We start from the raw sequence: 19115 nt of genomic DNA on the forward strand, positions 1-19115 counted from the left end.
ACTCAAGTAGTCGCCAAAAAACACTTATCTGACAACTCCAAAAAAAAAGTAGAGTACGCGGAATTCCTGGGTGATCTCTCACCCCAGTACTGCCCGCGCCGGTCGCAGCTTGACTTCACAGAGCTGACGGGATATGGTATTTTCTGCGACGTATGACCCTACCTGACAGAATTATTGGTTTTTTGCCGTTATATAGCTGGTTTCGTGTCGTGTTTTTGGCCGAACTGCCGTTCTAACTATGGCGACACTACCAGAATGGTCTATTAAGAAAGGTAGAGTTTCAAGCTTAATATTCACGCCTTTCCTTGGTCGCTGGTGGTAGTAGCGTGTGAGTTCAGGTGTCATAATAAAACTGACCACATTTTTTCAAGTAACGACTAGGTACACAGCGGACTCTCTGCTGGTAATCATTAGTTTATTCTTTTATTTTGGTTGATTTGACGCAAGAAACACTGTGATAAATGGTTTTGGACTCGTTTCTATTTTCAAAATATTCACAGCTTGGTGGGAATGCCGCAAACAACCATCACACACAATTTATAGTCACGCCACCGACCAGCATTACATCAATCTGTTACTATTTGCAAGCATTAGACGGTTGTCATGACGAAATGTGACGTTTTCCACAAAATTATGTTGCGATTCTATTTTGGGACAGTCGGGACAAACCATCAGGATATTTTGGGCGGGGGTGCCTTAATTTTGCCCCTCGTATCCGCCTTCTGACAGTCCTAGACACTCATTACCATAGAGGGAGAGGAACCAAGCCATGAGGTTGACTGCCACCACATTTTGTGCACTGGCACTTGCGACATTCGCCTCAGTAAATGCAGGAGGCTGGCACAAAGACGATGATCAAAGACCTTCGACTTATAACAGCGGCGATCATGGTGGCAGAGATCACAATTCTCATGGTGATGATGGTTCCTCTGATGATAATCACAATGGTGTTGGTGAACATAATGGTGGTGGTGTTGTGTATAACTTGGGTGGTAAGTTTTGTGTGGAAAGACGCAACTTGAGTTTGTTGTCTAGTCAGTTCAGATGGAAAATGAAAATCTAACAGAATTTATTTTTTGCATTTAGGTACTGCTTCACTCCCATTCACCGAAGTCAATGGTGTCAAGTATTACACAATGGTGCTCACGCTCGGAAATGTTTCAGCGGATGGCTTTGTCTTTAACCAAGGCATATTAATCAATGGAGTCTTTCCTGGTCCAGCTTTGGTCGCTACGGAAGTACGACAACTTTGTTATTTCCTCCTTTGCATTTCATTTCATTTTTATCGAGTTATTGACACTTTGGTATTTACAGGGCGACACTGTTTCAATCAACGTCATAAATCAGCTGAGTGAGCCAACATCTATGCACTGGCACGGTCTCTTCCAATCGGTTACACCTTATGCTGATGGAGGTAACTATTGGGAGACCCAATTTCTGCGAGGTGGCATTTCTCACATTAAGCTTTTCCGTCTCAGCTACATTCGTTACCCAATGTCCCATTGCTGTCGGTGATTCGTTCACATACACCTTCAAAGTCAAGCAACATGGCACATACTGGTACCACTCTCACTACGACGCTCAGTACGAGCATGGAAGGTAATTTCTCATTCTATGTAAGACCCACCTGGGTCTTTGCTCACAGTATTGAACGCCTAAATAGTCGTGGTCCAATCATTTTCATGCCAGCTCACGACAAGACCATAACGGCTGGTGCTTCAGACCGTGTTATTACTCTAGGTGATTGGTACCATTTAAACGGCTCCACATTGTTGAAACAATTCTTTGTAAGTGCCAGCAGTTGCTATTCCTATGTAAGCTCACCATCTAACGAAAAGATCATACATATTAGGACCCAATAAACAATCCAACCGGTGCCGAACCAGTTCCAGAATCCGGTCTCATTAATGGCAAAGGACAATACAACTGCTCTGGTCTCCTCACTGCCGGCTTGATTCCAAACACATCAGTCTGTACCCACGATCAATATGCTGAGGTCAAGGTTGCTGCTGATGGTCAATACCGTGTTCGTGTCATCAACCATTCCGCTTTCACTTCATGGATTTTGAGAATTGATGGAATCAAGTTCGTCATTGTTGAATTGGATGGTACTGATGTTCACCCTACTCCGGTTGATACGCTTCTCGTTGGTGAGTTTGGAATTGTAATTGGACGTTCGTTGGGATGATATCTGACTTGAAACGACGCTTAGATATTGCGCAACGTGTCACCTTCTACTTGGCTCCATCCGATCAAGGAGTCCAAGAAGGAAGATATGTGATCAATGCTACCATGCAATCCCAATTCTATCCAGTAAGTGTTTCTCCATGTAAGCGAGCATCACACGAGAGCACCAAATTAACAGAGCTCTTGGTTCTTTCAGTACATCAACCCAAACCTCAACCCCAACGTTATTGGATACTTGATTGTCGGAGAAGATGTTCCAGTGACTCAAATTGCCGCAAAGAATGCTACTATTTTGGACTCTCAAGGCTTCATCTCTGTTGCCGATGCAACAAACATTACTACCTTCACATGGCCTAAACCTCTTGGTCACATCCCAGCCATACAAATCACACCTACTACACCAGCTCAACGATACATGTTTGAATTCCGAGTGAGTCAAATGTCATATGAAAGCGAATGAACTGCACTGCTCAAACGTTGCTAACATCCAACCAAACCATCTTCCTAGTTTGACAATGACGTTGCAACCGGCAGCAACTATGCCTTCGTCTGGCTCTATCACTACGTCAATGGCCAATGGGTCAAGAGATTCGGCGCCTCATCATGGCACCCAGATAACAACACCGCACTACAACTTGCTATTGACGGTGCTCAATCTGGCAACTTGGTCACCAACACCAGTTCCGCTAACTTTGCACCTCAATGGAATGCCGTCCCTCTCACTCTTGGTGATGTCGTTGAAGTCACGTTCGTCAACCACGAAACAGTTCCTCATCCATTGTAAGTTTGCTTTCAGCAACACTCGTTATTGATCCAGACAAACTCTGACATTCTCTTACAAATAGCCACTGGCACGGCCACAACGCACAAATCCTCGGTCGCGGTGCCATGCCGCAAATCAACGGCACCGACATCCTCCCCACCATATCCGACATTGATGCAGCCATCCAATCCACCACCGGCCTCAACTATCCACCAATCCGCGACGTTGCAGCTGCACCACCAGTCGGTTGGATGACGATGCGATTTGAAGCCACCAATCCAGGAACATGGACCTTCCATTGTCACGTTGACTGGCATTTAGCTGCTGGGTTATTGATGACGATGGTTGAAGGTCAGGAGGCTTTGGCTCATACTGAAGTGCCAAGTGACTGGAATCGAGTGTGTGCTGATGCGAAAGCGAAGGGGTTGTTGCCACCGCCTGCTGGTAGCAATGCTAGGGTTTCCCTCAACTTTCCAGTATAAGAGAGAGATATTTAGTAGTGATAATAGTCATGGACGGGAGTTACAACCGTTTGAAAACCTAATAGTATTATAATAATGTGTGGTATGAGTGCTTAAATACAGTATATAACCAAAAACGACTTGGTTAAGCGAAAGGAGTTGACGCAAAGGTCAACACCGTTGCAGAATAGGTGTACTGAAGCAAAAGGAGACTCTGTGATATCGCCTCAACTACAATTAGAGCAAATTACACTGTTTCCCTATGAGAGAAGCGACTACTCAACCATCTGCGCTAGTCTGGTTCTTGTGGACTTTGAATTTTCTGACATTTCCCTCAAGCAACAAAGGGATAATCTATCACGTACTTGAACACGTTATCTTGTCCTAATAGAGCGAGTTTGGCAACTGAACCTGTATACTTTTGTCCTTTTTGCTTACTCGCTCTTGACTTTTTTCCTGATTGACGACTGAGCATCGTTTTAGCGATAAGACCTATAAAAAGGAGGAACAGTCTACATCTCTGGTCTTTAAACCAAACTTACCGTGTCAAGATATCTCATAGCCACGACTGGTTCATATCTGGCAAGTTACCTCCATAAACTGAATTGATCTCTGGAAGGGGTTACAAGTGTTAAGCCAGAACCTTTCACTAACTAAATAAACTGAAAACTTTGGAATTTAGATATGGCTACCGAGACCGCTACTCCCAAGGCATGCTGTGCTGACGTGGGATTCCAACATGAAGGTATTTGAACCTGAACCTCCATGATCTCGTCTGGATAGACAAATTAGGCTGATTCCAATACATACTATACTATACATATCAAGACTGACTGAAGCAATCACTAAATACTGCACGCAATATCTTAGGAACTGCTACTGGTGTTGAAGAAAAGCTGGGTAGCTTGGACTACTGTAAGTGGTGAATCCATGTACTCTTCGAAATCATTTGGATCCTTATGTCCACCGCCTTGAGCACCATTATGTCAATGGTCCTCACGTCCAAGATCTTGCAACACCATTGTGTGTATCATCAATTTTCTCACCAATCTGTTATACCTCATTAGACGTCAAACGACCCACAACACCTTCTACAACCGCTATCGTCATCGCCACCGATATCTTTGGATGGAAGATGAACAATGTCCGCCTCATTGCTGACTACTTTTGTGAGAATACTGGCTTCAATGTATACATCCCAGACATGTTCGACGGGAAGGCTCTACCTGCTGATGTTATGGGAGATATTAACTTGCATGTCCCTCAACCTTTTATGACCAAGATCGGAATGGTGTGTGAAAAACGTTTGTTGTCATGTATTGTTGTCTCTCGCAACACGTTTTTTGACGATGCGTTTGGTTTGGTAGTATTTCGGATTGATGAGTCGATTACCTAAATTGGTTCCGTGGATGAGAGCTAATTCGGTTTCGTCAGTCGCGCCCAAGGTAAGGATCGTGTTTCAAATCAAAGCATCTTGAATGTTAAAACCAAACTACTTTACTTTTCTAACGAATCCGAATCTCTTGTCAGATTGACAAATTCATTGATGACATTCGCGAGAAGCAAGGAATCACCAAAATCGGAATGCAAGGATGTACGTCACATAAAACCGAGGGATTTTCGCTCTTGAATTAACATCCACCAACCATCATTAGACTGCTACGGCGCACCATTCTGTCTCAAGAACGCCGCAAACGCAGACCGAATCCAAGCATTCTGTCTCGCTCACCCATCAGCCGTCACAATCCCAACTGATGTCGAGCCCGTCAAAGTCCCATCTCTCTGGTTATGCGCACAGCATGATATGGTCTTTACTCCTTCAATGAGAAAGAAGGCAGAGGAGCTCCTGAAGGGTAAAAACGCTACTTTTGTTGACTATGAGGGAGTCCAGCATGGGTTTGCTTCTCGTGGGGATGATAAGGAAGAGGTTGTTAAGGCTGCAATGACAGATGCTCGTAAACGTGGTGCTGAATTCTTTAAGCAGAATCTATGACACCCCTCCACTGACAATAGTGGTAGTGGTAGTTGATAGGTTTTCGCATTAGAATCATATAATCCATCCTATGAATAGTCATGCACTCATTTTAAAATTCATTGTAATCAGTTTTCTTATTCTAATGAAAACTTCATTATAAAGGAACTGCAAATTGTTTATGTTTCTTGACAACAGATAAATAACCTTCAGGTTTCAACAAAAAGAATTCGGGCCATCGATGACATAATGACGCAAGGCAATGGCTTTTTATAATGGGTTTTGATGGCTTTGATCAGGTCTCTTTCAGACGAATGGACCCTTTAATGAGAAACAAAGGTGAGACCATCAGTGACATGAGAACGCAACATTTGTAATGCTCGCTACCTTATCATGACCACCATCAACAAAGAACTTGTTGATTATCACATTGATTGCTTCCAGAGCAGCCAACCATGATCCTAGCTTTGCCGAGACTTCAGAAGGATCAGGAGATAGTTTGGCATAAAAGTCCTTGCGAGATGGACATGCGTTCATTGCCAGCTAAAAAGTGCAAGATCAGTTAAAATTCTGCAATCGAGTGAAACAGCGTCTCATCTTTATACACGAATACTCACATTCACACCAGTTCTGACCAAAAAGTTATGATAAGTACCAAGCGAGACTTTATAAGCTTCTTGGAAACTCTTGCTCAATTCCTCGTTAGGGTTATCGACATTACGTCTTAGTGCGAGTGCGGTGAACAGGAGTCCACGTTCCAACCACAGTAAGCCCTCAGTAGCGGTTTTTGGTTGTATGCTGACTTCGGAGATGACGACGGATTGTAGAGTGGTCAGGGCAAGTGGAGCTGTGAGGAATTTGTTTCGGATTTTCTAGTGAGATGGACGCTTGGTTAGATCTTTCGGTGTAGTTGTTGCAACGTGGTTTGAAAATCACACGGTGGATGTAGATGATGATACGTTTGAGAAGCAAGGAGAGCCACTCTCTTATAATGAGAAGGGCGAACACAGCGTCTACAAAACCAGTAATATGTATTCTATGAGTACTTACAGCGACGTTTCCCGTCATGTCGCCCTTTACAAGAGAGAAAGCAGTTGGGTTGATGAAATCAAACAGCTTAATCAGGTTCTCTGTGGCCTCCAAGAAAGAAACCGTGTCAATGGCTCCATCGGCCGATATGGGCACCTCTGTATATGACTTGGTCACTGCCTGGAAGAAATAACTCATCGCTGCACTTCTTCTGATATCGATGTTTGGTAGTGATTTTGGTGATTCGATGACAGTCGAGAGTTGGTCGAGAACCGACCGCAGAGAGGACCAGAATCGAGTTGCTTTATCTATGTCGTATTTCGCTCGTTTTCTCGCTTTTAGCCCGTCGTATTAGCTCGTTGTTTGACGCGTCCCAATGCTCAATCACGGCCAAAATGCATGCTCGATACACTGCTTATCGCGTAGCGAGACTGGAATCATATTGAATATTCAAATTTTGCTTTGCTTCAGAAATTAGAAGACTCAATGGCAGCAACATGAGATCTTTTGCAAACTTCAAAGAAAGCAAGTCCAGGGGCATCTTTGGGCATATAGAGTCGGTTTTGAACGAGAATTTACGACATTTAAGTTACTTGACGCGTTATATTGTTGTATTGCCACGTTCAAAATCATGACATGACCACGTTCTGCGACGACAAGTCCAAGATTGCAGTCCACTACGAAACAGCTAATGTAGTTCACAGGTGTCGGACTCAACTTGAATTATCACTAGTGGCATATTACTTCTGCTTACACTCTTCTTTCTTGGCTCAAGAAGTTCTATTCGTCCAAACCCCCCAACCTCAAATCAACATTTACGCATTCCGAGTCTGCAGTTCAGCCATGCACATGCCAATGGGCAGAGGTATGAGGTATGAATCAGACCATTCGCTGCAATTGATCTGTCTTCCTCTGAGCACAAGGACTTTATGAAACCCAAGGAAACAAGAGAAGTTCAATTTGGGTCTTTCTTGTGGTTTTATGAAACGAACATCACGAGTACACAGGAAAATATTTATGTGAAAAATACAGCTATTGCTTAAAAGACTCCAAAGATACTATTCGAGTGGTTGGTGCAATACCCCTTCCACTCTGTTGATTATATCCAAGTTTTCATGGCGGTTATAGATAGATTGGATTACTTTCTCAAATCGGCAGATGACGTTCATAGGCCCTGTTTGGATGGCAAGGCAATGTTCTCTGACATCGTTGGCTGTAAGATGGAGCCTGAAATATTGCATGAGATAGCGTAAAGTATCATAACGATGTTCCGATAGTAATCTCCTAACCGTTTCTATAGATATCTTCAGCCTTGCTAGATCATGATATTCACGGACGATAGCAGCTGTGAGGTACACGGTTTGTACATTCTCCGAGAAGATGGCATCCAAGAATCTAGATCTAGGAGGCATTACATCCATCTTGGTAGAGTACCTATAGAACAATTTGAGTAGTTCCACATTCTCTGCCTTTATTGTCCGGTCAAGTAGATTCGGTAGCATAAAGTCGGCTGCATACGTCAATTCACCTACACGGATCACCAGATCTAAAATAGGGCAAGTACCAGTGTGATCGGCTGGGCAGTGTTCCAAGAGCCTCGAGAGGATCCGAGAATACTTTGCTTGTCCGTACAAGTGGATGATGGTGAATTTGAAGAGCGATGCTATGGTGCCAGGGACGTTTGGTGTATAGACCTTCGGAACCATAGAATCCAGGTATTCTACGGCATTAGCAGCCTTGCGATCTAGTTTTATATTTAAATGACGTCCGGGAGGAGCTGGCTGTAGCAGAGAGACACTAAAGGCCGCAGCAGCAGAGTCCTTAGAGACTTTCATCGACCAACTATGTTCTGATACAATCACCTTGATAGCATGACGACTAAATCCCTCCGTGTGGGCATATTTAGAGAGAAGAGACCTAGACTGTCTGAGGTATCCTGAATTCCGTAATATGTGAGACATCCACATATACATCATGGGAGATACATTCCCATGTTTATCACATTCCAAGATGTTGATCCAAACATCGAGAGGTAGTGGTACACTAGTTCGAATACCGGTTGGGTTGGTCTGGGTTGGGTTGGTATACATGTTGGGTTTGATATTGGTTGGATGTTTGTCTTTGCGTTATGGTATGGCACTATCGATGTTTAAGAAATGTATGAATTTTATAGCAGTTTTGTCCATCCGTGTGGCTGGGTGTGGCTGAAGCCGTTGTTTCTCATTGGTAGAAACACTCGCCGCCAATGAATGAGAGAGAAGCCTTACTTTGCCAAGGCTCAATTATACTGACCATAATCACCGAAACGTACAATGTGCGTTCAGATTCACCGATTAGCTTCTGTCCCATACGGTGTATCGCAGCGCCACCTTGAGATGTCATGGACTACAGTGCTCCCAAGAGCCAAAATATGCTCGATTTCTCAGGAAAAATGCAGAGGAAGGTGACCATTTCAAGATCGAACCACATGTGATGTCCCACAAGTGTAGAGTGTAGAAGCAGTTAAGGCTATAGTCATATTTGGAACATTGTGACGCGTAATCCTCTCGAAACTGCATCGAATCTATCAGAGCAACTTCTTTCTGTCCGAATCGAGCACCTGGTCCCCTTTTGAAACGATGTCAATCGAAAAGAAGGATGCTGGGGTGAAAAGCTCATCATGGGCCAAGCTCAAATTGTAGCGTATTGTATCCATCTTGATCTTGTCTCGCTTGAGCTTGTTCAGTGGTCCACTTTTGAATATTTCGTCATGTCTTGATTTATAGCTGTCACGGACGACATTCAAGCCCGTTCAGCCTTTTTCTCGTTCAGAAGTGTTGATTGCAGAGCATCAGCAGCTGCTACTTCATTATTGGCTGCCACGAGATCTTTTGCAAACACTAGCACAGAATCAAGTTCCAGCAGAGGCACCTCAGGATATGTGAAGTCGTTTCTTGACTCTCGACCAAATAAGCGATATATGAGTTACTGAACGTGTTGTCTTTGTATCGTTGCCTTGCCAAGTTCAAAATCATGACATGACCAGTTTTTGCGATAAGTCCAAGATTGCATTCAGTGAAACAACCAGTGTAGTTCAAAGATGTCGCAATCAACTTGAATTATCATTAAAGGCATACTAATTCTGCTTATACGCTCTTTCTTGCCTCACAAACCTCCAATGGTACAGATCTCCCAAGATCATATCGTTTACGCATTCGGAGTCTGTAGTTCACCCATGCACATTCCAATAGGTAGAGATATGAGATATGAATTCTACCATTCGCGACAATTGATTTCGCTACATATACACTTTGCACCAGTTGTGCTTCTGTTTACAAACACAGTGTATTGGGTAGGACCTAATAAAATATCGCTCGACTTTAAAACTATTTAAATTTAATACAACGATTTTTCAAGGACTTGACTGAATTCACTAAGCCTTGTCAGACATTGAGCACCCTTCTCGCAGCAGTGGGAGCTTATCGTTGCCTGTAACCACGGGAATACCAAAGACCAGTGTACTAGATAGTTTGAAGGGTGTCAGAAGCCAAGATACTCTTGCAGAATCACATCTGTTGAAAACTTACCGTAAACAGAACAAAGAATATCAAGAGTGACACGTTGACGGCATATGCGACATTACCACAGGCCTGGAATAGTGAAAAGCATGAGCACATATACAGAAACAAACGATATACAGGTATCGAGATAGAGATGAAAGAGACTTACAATGCAATCTTTGCCAATACTGTTGAAGGCAGCTAAGAAGGATTGTGGATCTACAAAGAAGAAACTTTCAGGCATTGAAACTATATTAAAAGACGCCATTGCTAGAGACACATACTGTAGATACAAATATTTTCAGTAGCCGGGTATAGTGTCTTTGTGTTATTGGACGTGGATGCCAGAACGACGGCATTGGTAGAAACAACTGAAGAGCATGAGGCGATATGAGTTTGAAATTTTTGCAGCAAAAAAAGTAGGAGGACCGGAAAGACGAGATATCAACATACATTTAGTGTTGCTGGCTTGCAGGTTGGCGATGAGCGTGGCATTTGTAAGGATAGCACTACCACCAAGAGCGGTTGTTGACAGCTGAGTTTGCAAAGCAGCAAGAGTAGCAGTCAGTTCGGTAGCAACCGCAGCAGGAGGGTTTGTGGCCAATATCTGGTTGATGGCAGCTATCTGGTTCAGAGTGCTGCTGACTGCGGTAGCAGCAGCGGTATCAGAGCCGTTGGAGACTAGTCCACCAGCGTCAGCCTTCTCGTATATGCCAGAGTAGATGGGCGCGAGAGAGCGGAATGGGAATGCTTGGTCACAATCGACTGGCAAGTCGTACTATAGGGATATGTGTAAGTCAGCTATATCTCGAATAGCAGATGCAATCATGTAAACAAAGTTAGCTAGCTTACTGTGATCGTGTAGAGAACATATTGGTAAGTCCATCGCCAGTAGTTGACATCTGTAAGCCATAAAAGTCCTTGGCTGAAAGCTCCGAACGGAGCGACAGCACCAGAGAACGCAAAGAAGATCAGACCAGCAGCCCATAACACAGTGTATGCTTGAATCAGTGTCTTGCACCATGCTAATCGAAGAACTAGTCAGTGACATCTCGACAATTGAAATAACAGAAATTTGATTTACTCGTACCAGACCAGCCTCGAGCGACAGCTGTTGAGACCCACATTTGAACAAACATCATGGCATATGTAAGTCCGAACTTGTTGGCGGGCATTCCTTCCATGAAGTAGACAGTGGTGAGCAATATAGTGGTAATGACTGTGGTAAATATACCCCTATTGGTGAAATATAGTTGTGAGTATACCAAACGTTTTTTTCAGCAAGACGGCCAAACGTACTCTACAACAAAGTATCTACATTCAAACATTTAGAAAAGTTAGTGAGAAATTGACCAAAGAGACTAGACCACATTGAGCTTACGTCAGATAGTAAGGAGGTAGCGTATAAAAGGCCGCGCTGAATTCTTGAATGTACAATTCACGATCCTCCATGAACTGAGGCACAGAGGCGATGGCCACGAAGATAGACAAGAAACCAAAGGTGCCGACACCGTGGTTGATTGTACCGAGATACGATGCGGCGTGAGGAATTTGGTAAAAGATACTACCAAAGAAGAGAGCAAAGCACATGAAGAGGGCGAGCTATCATTACGAGATTCGTTTTAGTGATTTGTCGTTTGGTTGACTGTTACAATCACCAGCCAAATAGCAGTCTAAAGTTGACTTACACGACCCCATGAAGTTGAAGGATTCCTTTGATACCTCAATATTACACGAGTAGTCAAGAGCCTGAATTGGTCCCATGAGTTACGTTCCACAATGTGAGTGGAATGAGACACAGCACTGTAACGAAGTCGAGCGAGACGTCGTTCCTCTGCAGCATTGGCAGCATACAGAGGTGATCGCTCATAGTATTCCGAGGCACTGACGGTATCGGCTGCGATAACATCAACGTAATGCTCGATCGGATTCATTAGAGGAGGGCACGGGAAGCCGTATTCAGAAAAGTATTTCTCACAGTGACTGACTGGTCCAAAGTAGCAAATTCGACCACCACCACCGATAAGGATGACATTGTCAAAGAGCTTGAAGACAGCCTCAGCAGGCTGGTGAACGACGACTGCTACCGAGACGTTCTCAGATTGGACGTAACTCAGCACAAGTTCCATAGTGAAACGAGCACCAAAGTCTATGGATTTGAGCGAAGTCGTGGTAGCAAGCAGGAGAAAAGTGCTACAAAACACGACGAATTATTTACCATCAAGACCAGAGGTTGGCTCGTCAAAGAAGAGAACTTTCGGTTTGGCAACCATTTCAATACCAACCTCAGTACGCTATCAGAGTGTTGAATTTGTTAGGGCATTAGCGACTGACCATTAAGATAACAGATTAAGTCGGGGATACATTTACAGTTACCTTCTTTTCACCAGAAGACACACCACGAATCAATTCATCTCCGACTGGAGTATGCTGTGCGTCGGTCATCCTTAGCGATTCCAAAACGTCGTCCACACGACCAACAATCTGAGCGTGAGTAGACCCACGAGGCATTCGACACTCTGCAGCAAACATGATTGTTTCCCTGACAGTCATGGTTGGAATGTGTGCCCTACGTATTTTTCAGAGGTGAGTCATTGGATTTGGATGAATGGCATACTTAGCCCGAGGCTTACATGTTTACAAAGATGTAGCCAGCACGTTTCTTAAAGAATGCATCTGGTGGTGCTCCGTTTACAAGAAGTTCACCAGAAATGCGACCTAGTGTCTTTTGACTGGCAAGAATGTCCATTAAAGTAGTTTTACCGGCACCAGATGCTGTAGAGTTGTAAATGATATAAGAATCACACCAAAACGATGACGAGAAAGCTGACCGAAGAAACTTACGGCCGATAATTGCCAAAGACTCCTTTGGCTTCATAAATCCAGTCGAGCCCTTGAGCGTTCGAATGGTTTTCTTTTGAGAGAACATTCCACCAATATCAATGTCCAAAGCGATATCTCGCCACGTAATAGTGTAACTGCAGTAAAAATGGTCGTTCATTGCAAGGAAATATTCGATTCAGGTTCAACGGTAAATCGTCTCCAGCACGAAATGTGACCATAATCACCGAAACGTACCCTGCGTGTTCAGCATCACCCAGTATCTTGTGTCCCATATGGTGTATCGCGGCGTCATCTTGAGATGTCATTGCAAACGGTGCTTCCAATAGTCAGAAAATACTCTGAATGCTCGAATTCTTGGCAAAATACGGTGGGAATGGTGATCATTTCAAAATCGAGAGAACACATGTGATGTCCCACAAGGTGTAGACTGTAGAAACAGTTACGGCTGTAGTCATTTGTGGAACAGCGTGACTCGGAATCGTCTCGACACGGCATCGAACCCATCATATTGGCTTGTTTCTGGTGAGATCAAGCACCTTGACCACATTGAAATGTCCATCGAAAAGAAGGACTCTGTGGTAAACAGCTCATCATGGGGTAAGCAAAATTGTATCCTTTTTAATACGTCTTTATCTTGTCTCGCTTGAGCTTGTTCAGTCGTTAACTCTTGAATATTTCTACATGTCTTGATTTATAGCCGTCACGGATGACAGCCAAGTCCGACCAGCCTTTTTCTCCTTCAGAAGTATTGATTGCAGATTAAAGGTCCGTGGCGAATGGAAGGAATTGCTACAAAATGTTAGCGGTTACTGCAAAGTGAGTCGTTTTCCATATCAAGATTTCTCAACTTTTTGGATGAATGACGCAACTTGTCTAAACTCAAATGTTTTGATAGCCTGGTGAATCGCTGGCCATTATGGGCCCATCAGGTGCTGGTAAAAGTACCTTGCTGGATGTGATTTCTTTCAGAAAAACCACTGGAGAATGGACTAATGATGTTCGTCTCAAGTACGTGGTGTTAAGATCTCAGAATAGCTTTTCAACCAGTTTTGGCCTAATTACTGAGTTTTTCAATCCTTACAGTGGAGCTCCATTGACTCAGCGAGAATTCATCCAAAACAACGGTTACGTTACATCTGATGACTTACTACCCCCAGAGCTGACTACTCGCGAAGCTTTGGAATTCTGTGCTGCTCTTCGTTTGCCTGAAGTCTGGACCGCAGAGGAGCGACGTGCACGTGTGAGTCTCGAAATTGAGCATTCGTATAAAGCTTGTTGGCTTACCAGTCGTGCTAGAAAGCTGATGTGCGTGTTTTTGGAATAGGTCGATGATGTTTTGACTCTGATGCAGCTCAATTATGTCGAACATAACAAGATTGGGTCTGCTTTGGTCCGTGGGTTATCAACTGGCGAACGAAAACGTGTCAACGTCGCCGTCGAAATGTTGCCAGTAGCATCAGTATTATTCTTGGATGAACCAACTACTGGTTTGGACAGTTCAACTGGTCGTGCTATTATTGAGAATGTCAATGAGGTCGTCCGTCTCCGCAAATTGGCATGCAGTAAGTCGTTTACGATTACTTAAGGTTCTGGTCGTTTCAGGAAATTCACACCAGCTTTCAACACTGATAAACTCTTTTTCATTTTCCTTGCTGTAGTTGCTACGATTCACCAGCCCTCATACACCATCTTGTCCCAATTCGACAACCTTTTGCTTCTCTGCCCTGGTGGACAGACTTGCTACTTTGGCACCACATCTGACGCCATTGCCTATTTTGAGCAATTGGGCATTTCAATTACTGGAAACCCGGGTAAGCACTCTCTACACTATGTTTGAAGTTACGACTGAAACTTACACAATCACTGCTTTTGTAGCTGAGGTCTACGCCAACGAACAAGCTGCTCGTGCAGACTTCCTCGTTGCCTCTTGGAAGAAATCCTCTGAATGTGTAGCTCTTCAAAAGAGAGTCAATGACATTCACTCTGGCCAAGGGACTATCAACAACTATGAAGCGTTTCATTTGAAACAGGCCACAGCTTTGGAATCAATGGGATTCTACCAACTCGCTTCAGGCCGTCTCCAATTCTATCACTTGTTTCTCCGTCAGTTGAGAATTTACTGGCGAAACCCTCTCATGTCCACAGTAAGCTCCTCTCGTCGTCGATTGAGAACTTCCATCACCAACGCTATGTATATTAGACTCGGTTTATCTCCGCTATTGTCGTCGGTCTGTTCTGTGGTGGAGCCTTCTATGGCCAAACTGCTGGTTTCTACGGTCACGTCGGAAAGGATGCTCTTGGTTTCACCATTACACTCATGGTACCTGGATTTGGATCTGCTGCTATTGCGTACTGTAAGTTCCATCAATTGCAGGAAACCTGGCTCCAGACATTTCCATCGAGCAGCCAACGTACTGTTTGTTTGCAGGGCTCGAACGCCGCAAGCAATACTACCACGAAGAAGCAGCTGGTTACTACAACAAGCTGTGGTACCTGCTAGCACAATATGTCGTCGAAGTGATATTCTCTGGCACTATGTGTGCTTGTGTTGCATTCATCGCACTTCCCATGGCTGGTTTCGACAACAAGAACCTTGCTGAATCTGGATTTACACTCTACCTTGAGGTACCAAAGTCTTTGAATTTGTGGGTTCTTACATAAGGACATCCTTTAACTTTGCATTAGGCCATGTGTGTCTCCTCTCTGAACATGATCTGTGCATATGTTGCTGGATCCATTCCATATGCCAATGCAGCATTTACCATCCACTATTTCTTCTTCCTCTTCTGGACTAGCACATATTGTCCCGACAGTTTCATCTTGCCCAGATCGTCACCAGTCAAATACTTCTTTGCTTGGCTATCGTGCGTAATCTTCTCGTTTTCTGAAATCCAACACGTTTATTCATGTGTTCTCTTCTTCCCGTTTAAATACAGTTATGACCGTCTCTGGTTCTACCCTCTCATGAGAAACGAGTATCTCGGACATAGTGTCACCTGTGCCAAAGATGAATTGATCCCTCTCGATGTCAACACTGCCCTGTACCAAGGATTGGGGGATACCACAATGGCCATGGCCATTAAAGCTGCTCCTGCCTTGAACTCCACCATTGCTCCTCTGAAGCATATTGCCTTTGCTACATCAGCTCAAAACGACTCTCTTACTCAACTGTTTACTCTGGCTGCGAATGTCAACAGTGCTTCAGCTGCATCGGCAGCAGCTGCTTCATTATCGGCGGCCACAAAGGATTACATCACGGGCCAGTACGCCAATGATTTGAAGGCATACGCGCAATATGCAGGTCTCGATGCATATAACGGCACAGCAGTTACTCAATCTGTTGCTCTCGCTATTGATGTAAGCTGGTCGTGCAGTTGTTACCACCTGCGACGTCTCGATTTTTTGCTCGGAGTACTCAAAACGCAACAATTGTAGGCCCAAAGCAACTTGGCTCTTGCAACCCGTCTCGTTGCAGCTCCAGTCCCGACAATTGATTCATGTCTCATTACTGATGGAGAATCAGGACTTGCAGCCATTGTCGGCATGGTCTTGTACACTACATATGCTAACGGAACCATCTCTGGTAAAGATGTCGACCACTGGGATGTCACACCTAACGGATTGCTGTATGCTCTTCAAGTCGTGTATGGTGCTTTCTACTTTGTCTTGGCATGGGCTGCGCTACGTTATTGTAACTTTGTGAGTGTTGAATTAGTTAAATTGTTTGATTGCCGCAATACATATCTAACACACAATCCAATGTTCCTTACTCGCAACTGTTCCTTACTCGCAACAGAGGCAAAAATAGTCATCTTTTTGGAAGGAAGACTTCAACTTTGTGGTTTCAAAGTATTGTAGTTTGATTGTAGTTTCATAAGAAACAGTAGTTACGCATGAAGGACTAAAATTGATTTTAAGTAAGGTGTCCATCTCTGAGACTTGTGCCAAGTGGTTTCCGACTGATTCATCGACGATGTTCGATATTACGATGTAAAATTCGATTCAAACTCCAAAATGTATTCCACACTTACAATGACTACCAAACCTACTTTGATTTCCAAAATATCACGTTGATATTCACACTTTGACACATTATGACCGCTTTTCCATATACAGCCAAAGACCATTCTTCAAACCAGTTGTGACCTTTGGAGAAAAGCAACGACAATGAACACCCAAAAAAAAAAATCCAAGAACGACAATCACCACAATCTTACTTGGTGCACAATCACCAGATTCTGAGGTATCCATACTGGAGTAAACTGTTGTAGAACAGTTGCCAACACGACTCGAATCTCAGTCTGAGCCACTACGATGAAGAGGTATTTGAGCACCACATTTACAGAGATTCCACTTCAAGCTTTGGGAATACCTACATTTCATTCCAATACACCCAAAAGCACCATCACCAAAAGGCAAGAAGGAGCCTGGCACAGGCACTTTCTCAAATCGTTCAGGCTTGAAAAGATGTGGTTCATCCCAGTACTTTTCACTAAAGTGTAGCGGCTGCACGAGTATATATTGATATGAGACTTTCGAGTTTTTTGCCAGGGTAAGCTCTCAACAGTCAACAAACCTTGATGGGCATAACAATCTTGGTTCCAGCCTTGATTTTATGGCCAAGAATCACGACGTCTTTTGCAGGTACTCGTGTTTGTACTCCAACGACCACCGGATCGATACGCCTAAGTGAAAGTAAAAGTATCAGTCAATGGTTTTGAGCTAATTATTTTTTACGCTTGACATACTGCGTTTCCTTGAAGACTTGTTCCAAATAGGTCAGACTACCGATATTCTCATTCGTCACTCGACCATTAGGACCAATGACTCTATCAATCTCTTCTTGCACTTTCTTGCATACGTCAGGGTTTTGTGCCAGTCGTAAGAATATAAAAGTCAAGCTATTTGCTGAAGTTTCATGACCAGCCTAATACAATGAAGCAGATCCTTCAGTCCATATAGATATGCTTTCTCTTTTTTTGCCATGACGCAAAACCATACCGCATAAAACGTCAGTGCCTCATCCATAATTTCCGCAGAATCAAACTTTTTCTCTCCAGTCTCCTCATCAGTTTGTAACAAGCGATCGAGCACATCCATCTGCCAGCCCTTCGTGACTGTGCCAGCAGCAATTGCATCTCGTTTGACTTGTAGGACGTGTTCGAGCAAGTCAGTCAAGGGTTTGACTCGTTGACGAATTTGAGGAACAGTCATTCCATAAAATGGACGTAAGAACCATGGCATCATAGCCCGGGTCGGAGATACGGTTGAGAAGAATTTTAATACGGCTACGATTGGAACAAGTGGTGAAGATTAGGTTACTGGCACTCAATCATAACAGCTACATTCACGCTTTTCTACCTTCTAATTCACGAGTATCGTCCTTGTCACCGTAAGCATCCAATGCTGATGCATAAAAGAAGTAGCAGTAAGCACCACATAAGAGGATTGAAACGAAGTTTAATACAGACCTCCGAAATCATATGAAAAGGCTATTTTTGCGATGACATCCGAGGTCAAATCAGTCATGGCTCGATACACATCCACGACACGTTCAGAGTCAGGCCTTTCCGACCAGATCTTGATTAGCTTGTTGCTGCTTTCGTAACTGGCGTCTAAAGCAGCCCGTAAATGTGACGGCCCGAAAGCTGGTTGGAGCAGTTTTCGATGTCGTTGATGTTGTTGCCCATGCAAAGCGACCAGTCCAAGCTTGATAAACCTATGGCGAGGAATCAGATACACGACAGCATAAAAAACCGCTCCCACACTCACGAGATACGTTGAAAATTGTCACTCTTCCCATACTCTTTCTCAGAGCTAGTAGTTATATGCCTGACAGTTGCAGCATCGGCGACAATAACTTGGTTTGTGAATGGGATACGGAATATAGGCCCCAATTTTTCAACACCCACTCCCACAATAACGTGAGCTTGGAATGGATTTGTAGTTGAAGTCTCTTCTCCTGGTTTAGGTTTGAAATCGTTTCGTCCCAGTTGGAAGATGCTTGGGAGGGTCGAGTTTCTAGTATCAAAGCTATTGTGATGTGTCAGATTCGTTGACAACATACAGAGCAGCAAGGGAGAGAGAGATCTTTGATAGATTCATACCGGAAGTAATAAGTTGCAGTAGCCGTCAATGCAACGGCACCTCCAATGATGGCGATTGTTGTCCATTTGCTCTCCTCCGTCATGACTGTATCACAAACAGCATACAAGAGCTATTGGTTCCCTGCCTATACTAGATCAGCAATATGCTATACTCAGATTTCAATAACCGGAGAACTTGCCCCTTTGAGCCCCAGGTTGATGTTTGGATTGTGT

At 43.8% G+C, this 19115-nt stretch overlaps 6 protein-coding genes across 6 annotated transcripts; 3 read left to right on the plus strand and 3 right to left on the minus strand.

Annotated features, from left to right (window-relative positions):
* Positions 1 to 769: 769 nt before the first annotated feature.
* Positions 770 to 3432, plus strand: SmJEL517_g00980 (uncharacterized protein; the record flags this gene model as incomplete). Its single annotated transcript, XM_031166908.1, has 10 exons — positions 770 to 992; positions 1087 to 1238; positions 1315 to 1414; positions 1479 to 1599; positions 1664 to 1787; positions 1853 to 2150; positions 2213 to 2313; positions 2384 to 2617; positions 2696 to 2967; positions 3033 to 3432. The coding sequence occupies 10 exons, from the start codon at positions 770 to 772 to the stop codon at positions 3430 to 3432; spliced, it is 2025 nt and encodes a 674-aa protein (XP_031027308.1).
* Positions 3433 to 4095: 663 nt separating this feature from the next.
* Positions 4096 to 5404, plus strand: SmJEL517_g00981 (uncharacterized protein; the record flags this gene model as incomplete). Its single annotated transcript, XM_031166909.1, has 6 exons — positions 4096 to 4156; positions 4282 to 4326; positions 4479 to 4702; positions 4779 to 4856; positions 4942 to 5005; positions 5067 to 5404. The coding sequence occupies 6 exons, from the start codon at positions 4096 to 4098 to the stop codon at positions 5402 to 5404; spliced, it is 810 nt and encodes a 269-aa protein (XP_031027309.1).
* Positions 5405 to 5689: 285 nt separating this feature from the next.
* Positions 5690 to 6610, minus strand: SmJEL517_g00982 (uncharacterized protein; the record flags this gene model as incomplete). Its single annotated transcript, XM_031166910.1, has 4 exons — positions 5690 to 5704; positions 5771 to 5926; positions 6001 to 6255; positions 6434 to 6610. 4 exons carry the CDS (start codon positions 6608 to 6610, stop codon positions 5690 to 5692), a joined length of 603 nt encoding a protein of 200 aa, XP_031027306.1.
* A 3260-nt stretch (positions 6611 to 9870) lies between these two features.
* Positions 9871 to 13100, minus strand: SmJEL517_g00983 (uncharacterized protein; the record flags this gene model as incomplete). Its single annotated transcript, XM_031166911.1, has 15 exons — positions 9871 to 9912; positions 9979 to 10041; positions 10121 to 10170; positions 10236 to 10322; positions 10405 to 10729; positions 10804 to 10976; positions 11042 to 11187; positions 11251 to 11265; positions 11333 to 11553; positions 11640 to 12100; positions 12170 to 12245; positions 12328 to 12520; positions 12585 to 12726; positions 12796 to 12929; positions 13030 to 13100. The coding sequence occupies 15 exons, from the start codon at positions 13098 to 13100 to the stop codon at positions 9871 to 9873; spliced, it is 2199 nt and encodes a 732-aa protein (XP_031027148.1).
* Positions 13101 to 13346: 246 nt separating this feature from the next.
* On the plus strand, positions 13347 to 16603 carry SmJEL517_g00984 (uncharacterized protein; the record flags this gene model as incomplete). Its single annotated transcript, XM_031166912.1, has 13 exons — positions 13347 to 13392; positions 13493 to 13611; positions 13691 to 13803; positions 13879 to 14035; positions 14120 to 14357; positions 14454 to 14606; positions 14671 to 14939; positions 14996 to 15149; positions 15224 to 15420; positions 15481 to 15659; positions 15732 to 16152; positions 16231 to 16494; positions 16592 to 16603. 13 exons carry the CDS (start codon positions 13347 to 13349, stop codon positions 16601 to 16603), a joined length of 2322 nt encoding a protein of 773 aa, XP_031027304.1.
* A 284-nt stretch (positions 16604 to 16887) lies between these two features.
* On the minus strand, positions 16888 to 18985 carry SmJEL517_g00985 (uncharacterized protein; the record flags this gene model as incomplete). Its single annotated transcript, XM_031166913.1, has 10 exons — positions 16888 to 16941; positions 17013 to 17104; positions 17172 to 17301; positions 17372 to 17480; positions 17544 to 17722; positions 17797 to 18083; positions 18157 to 18201; positions 18267 to 18514; positions 18568 to 18828; positions 18903 to 18985. 10 exons carry the CDS (start codon positions 18983 to 18985, stop codon positions 16888 to 16890), a joined length of 1488 nt encoding a protein of 495 aa, XP_031027305.1.
* Between the last annotated feature and the right edge of the window lie 130 nt (positions 18986 to 19115).

Source organism: Synchytrium microbalum, assembly GCF_006535985.1.
Source record: "Synchytrium microbalum strain JEL517 chromosome Unknown SmJEL517_scf0003, whole genome shotgun sequence".
Lineage (NCBI taxonomy): Eukaryota > Fungi > Chytridiomycota > Chytridiomycetes > Synchytriales > Synchytriaceae > Synchytrium > Synchytrium microbalum.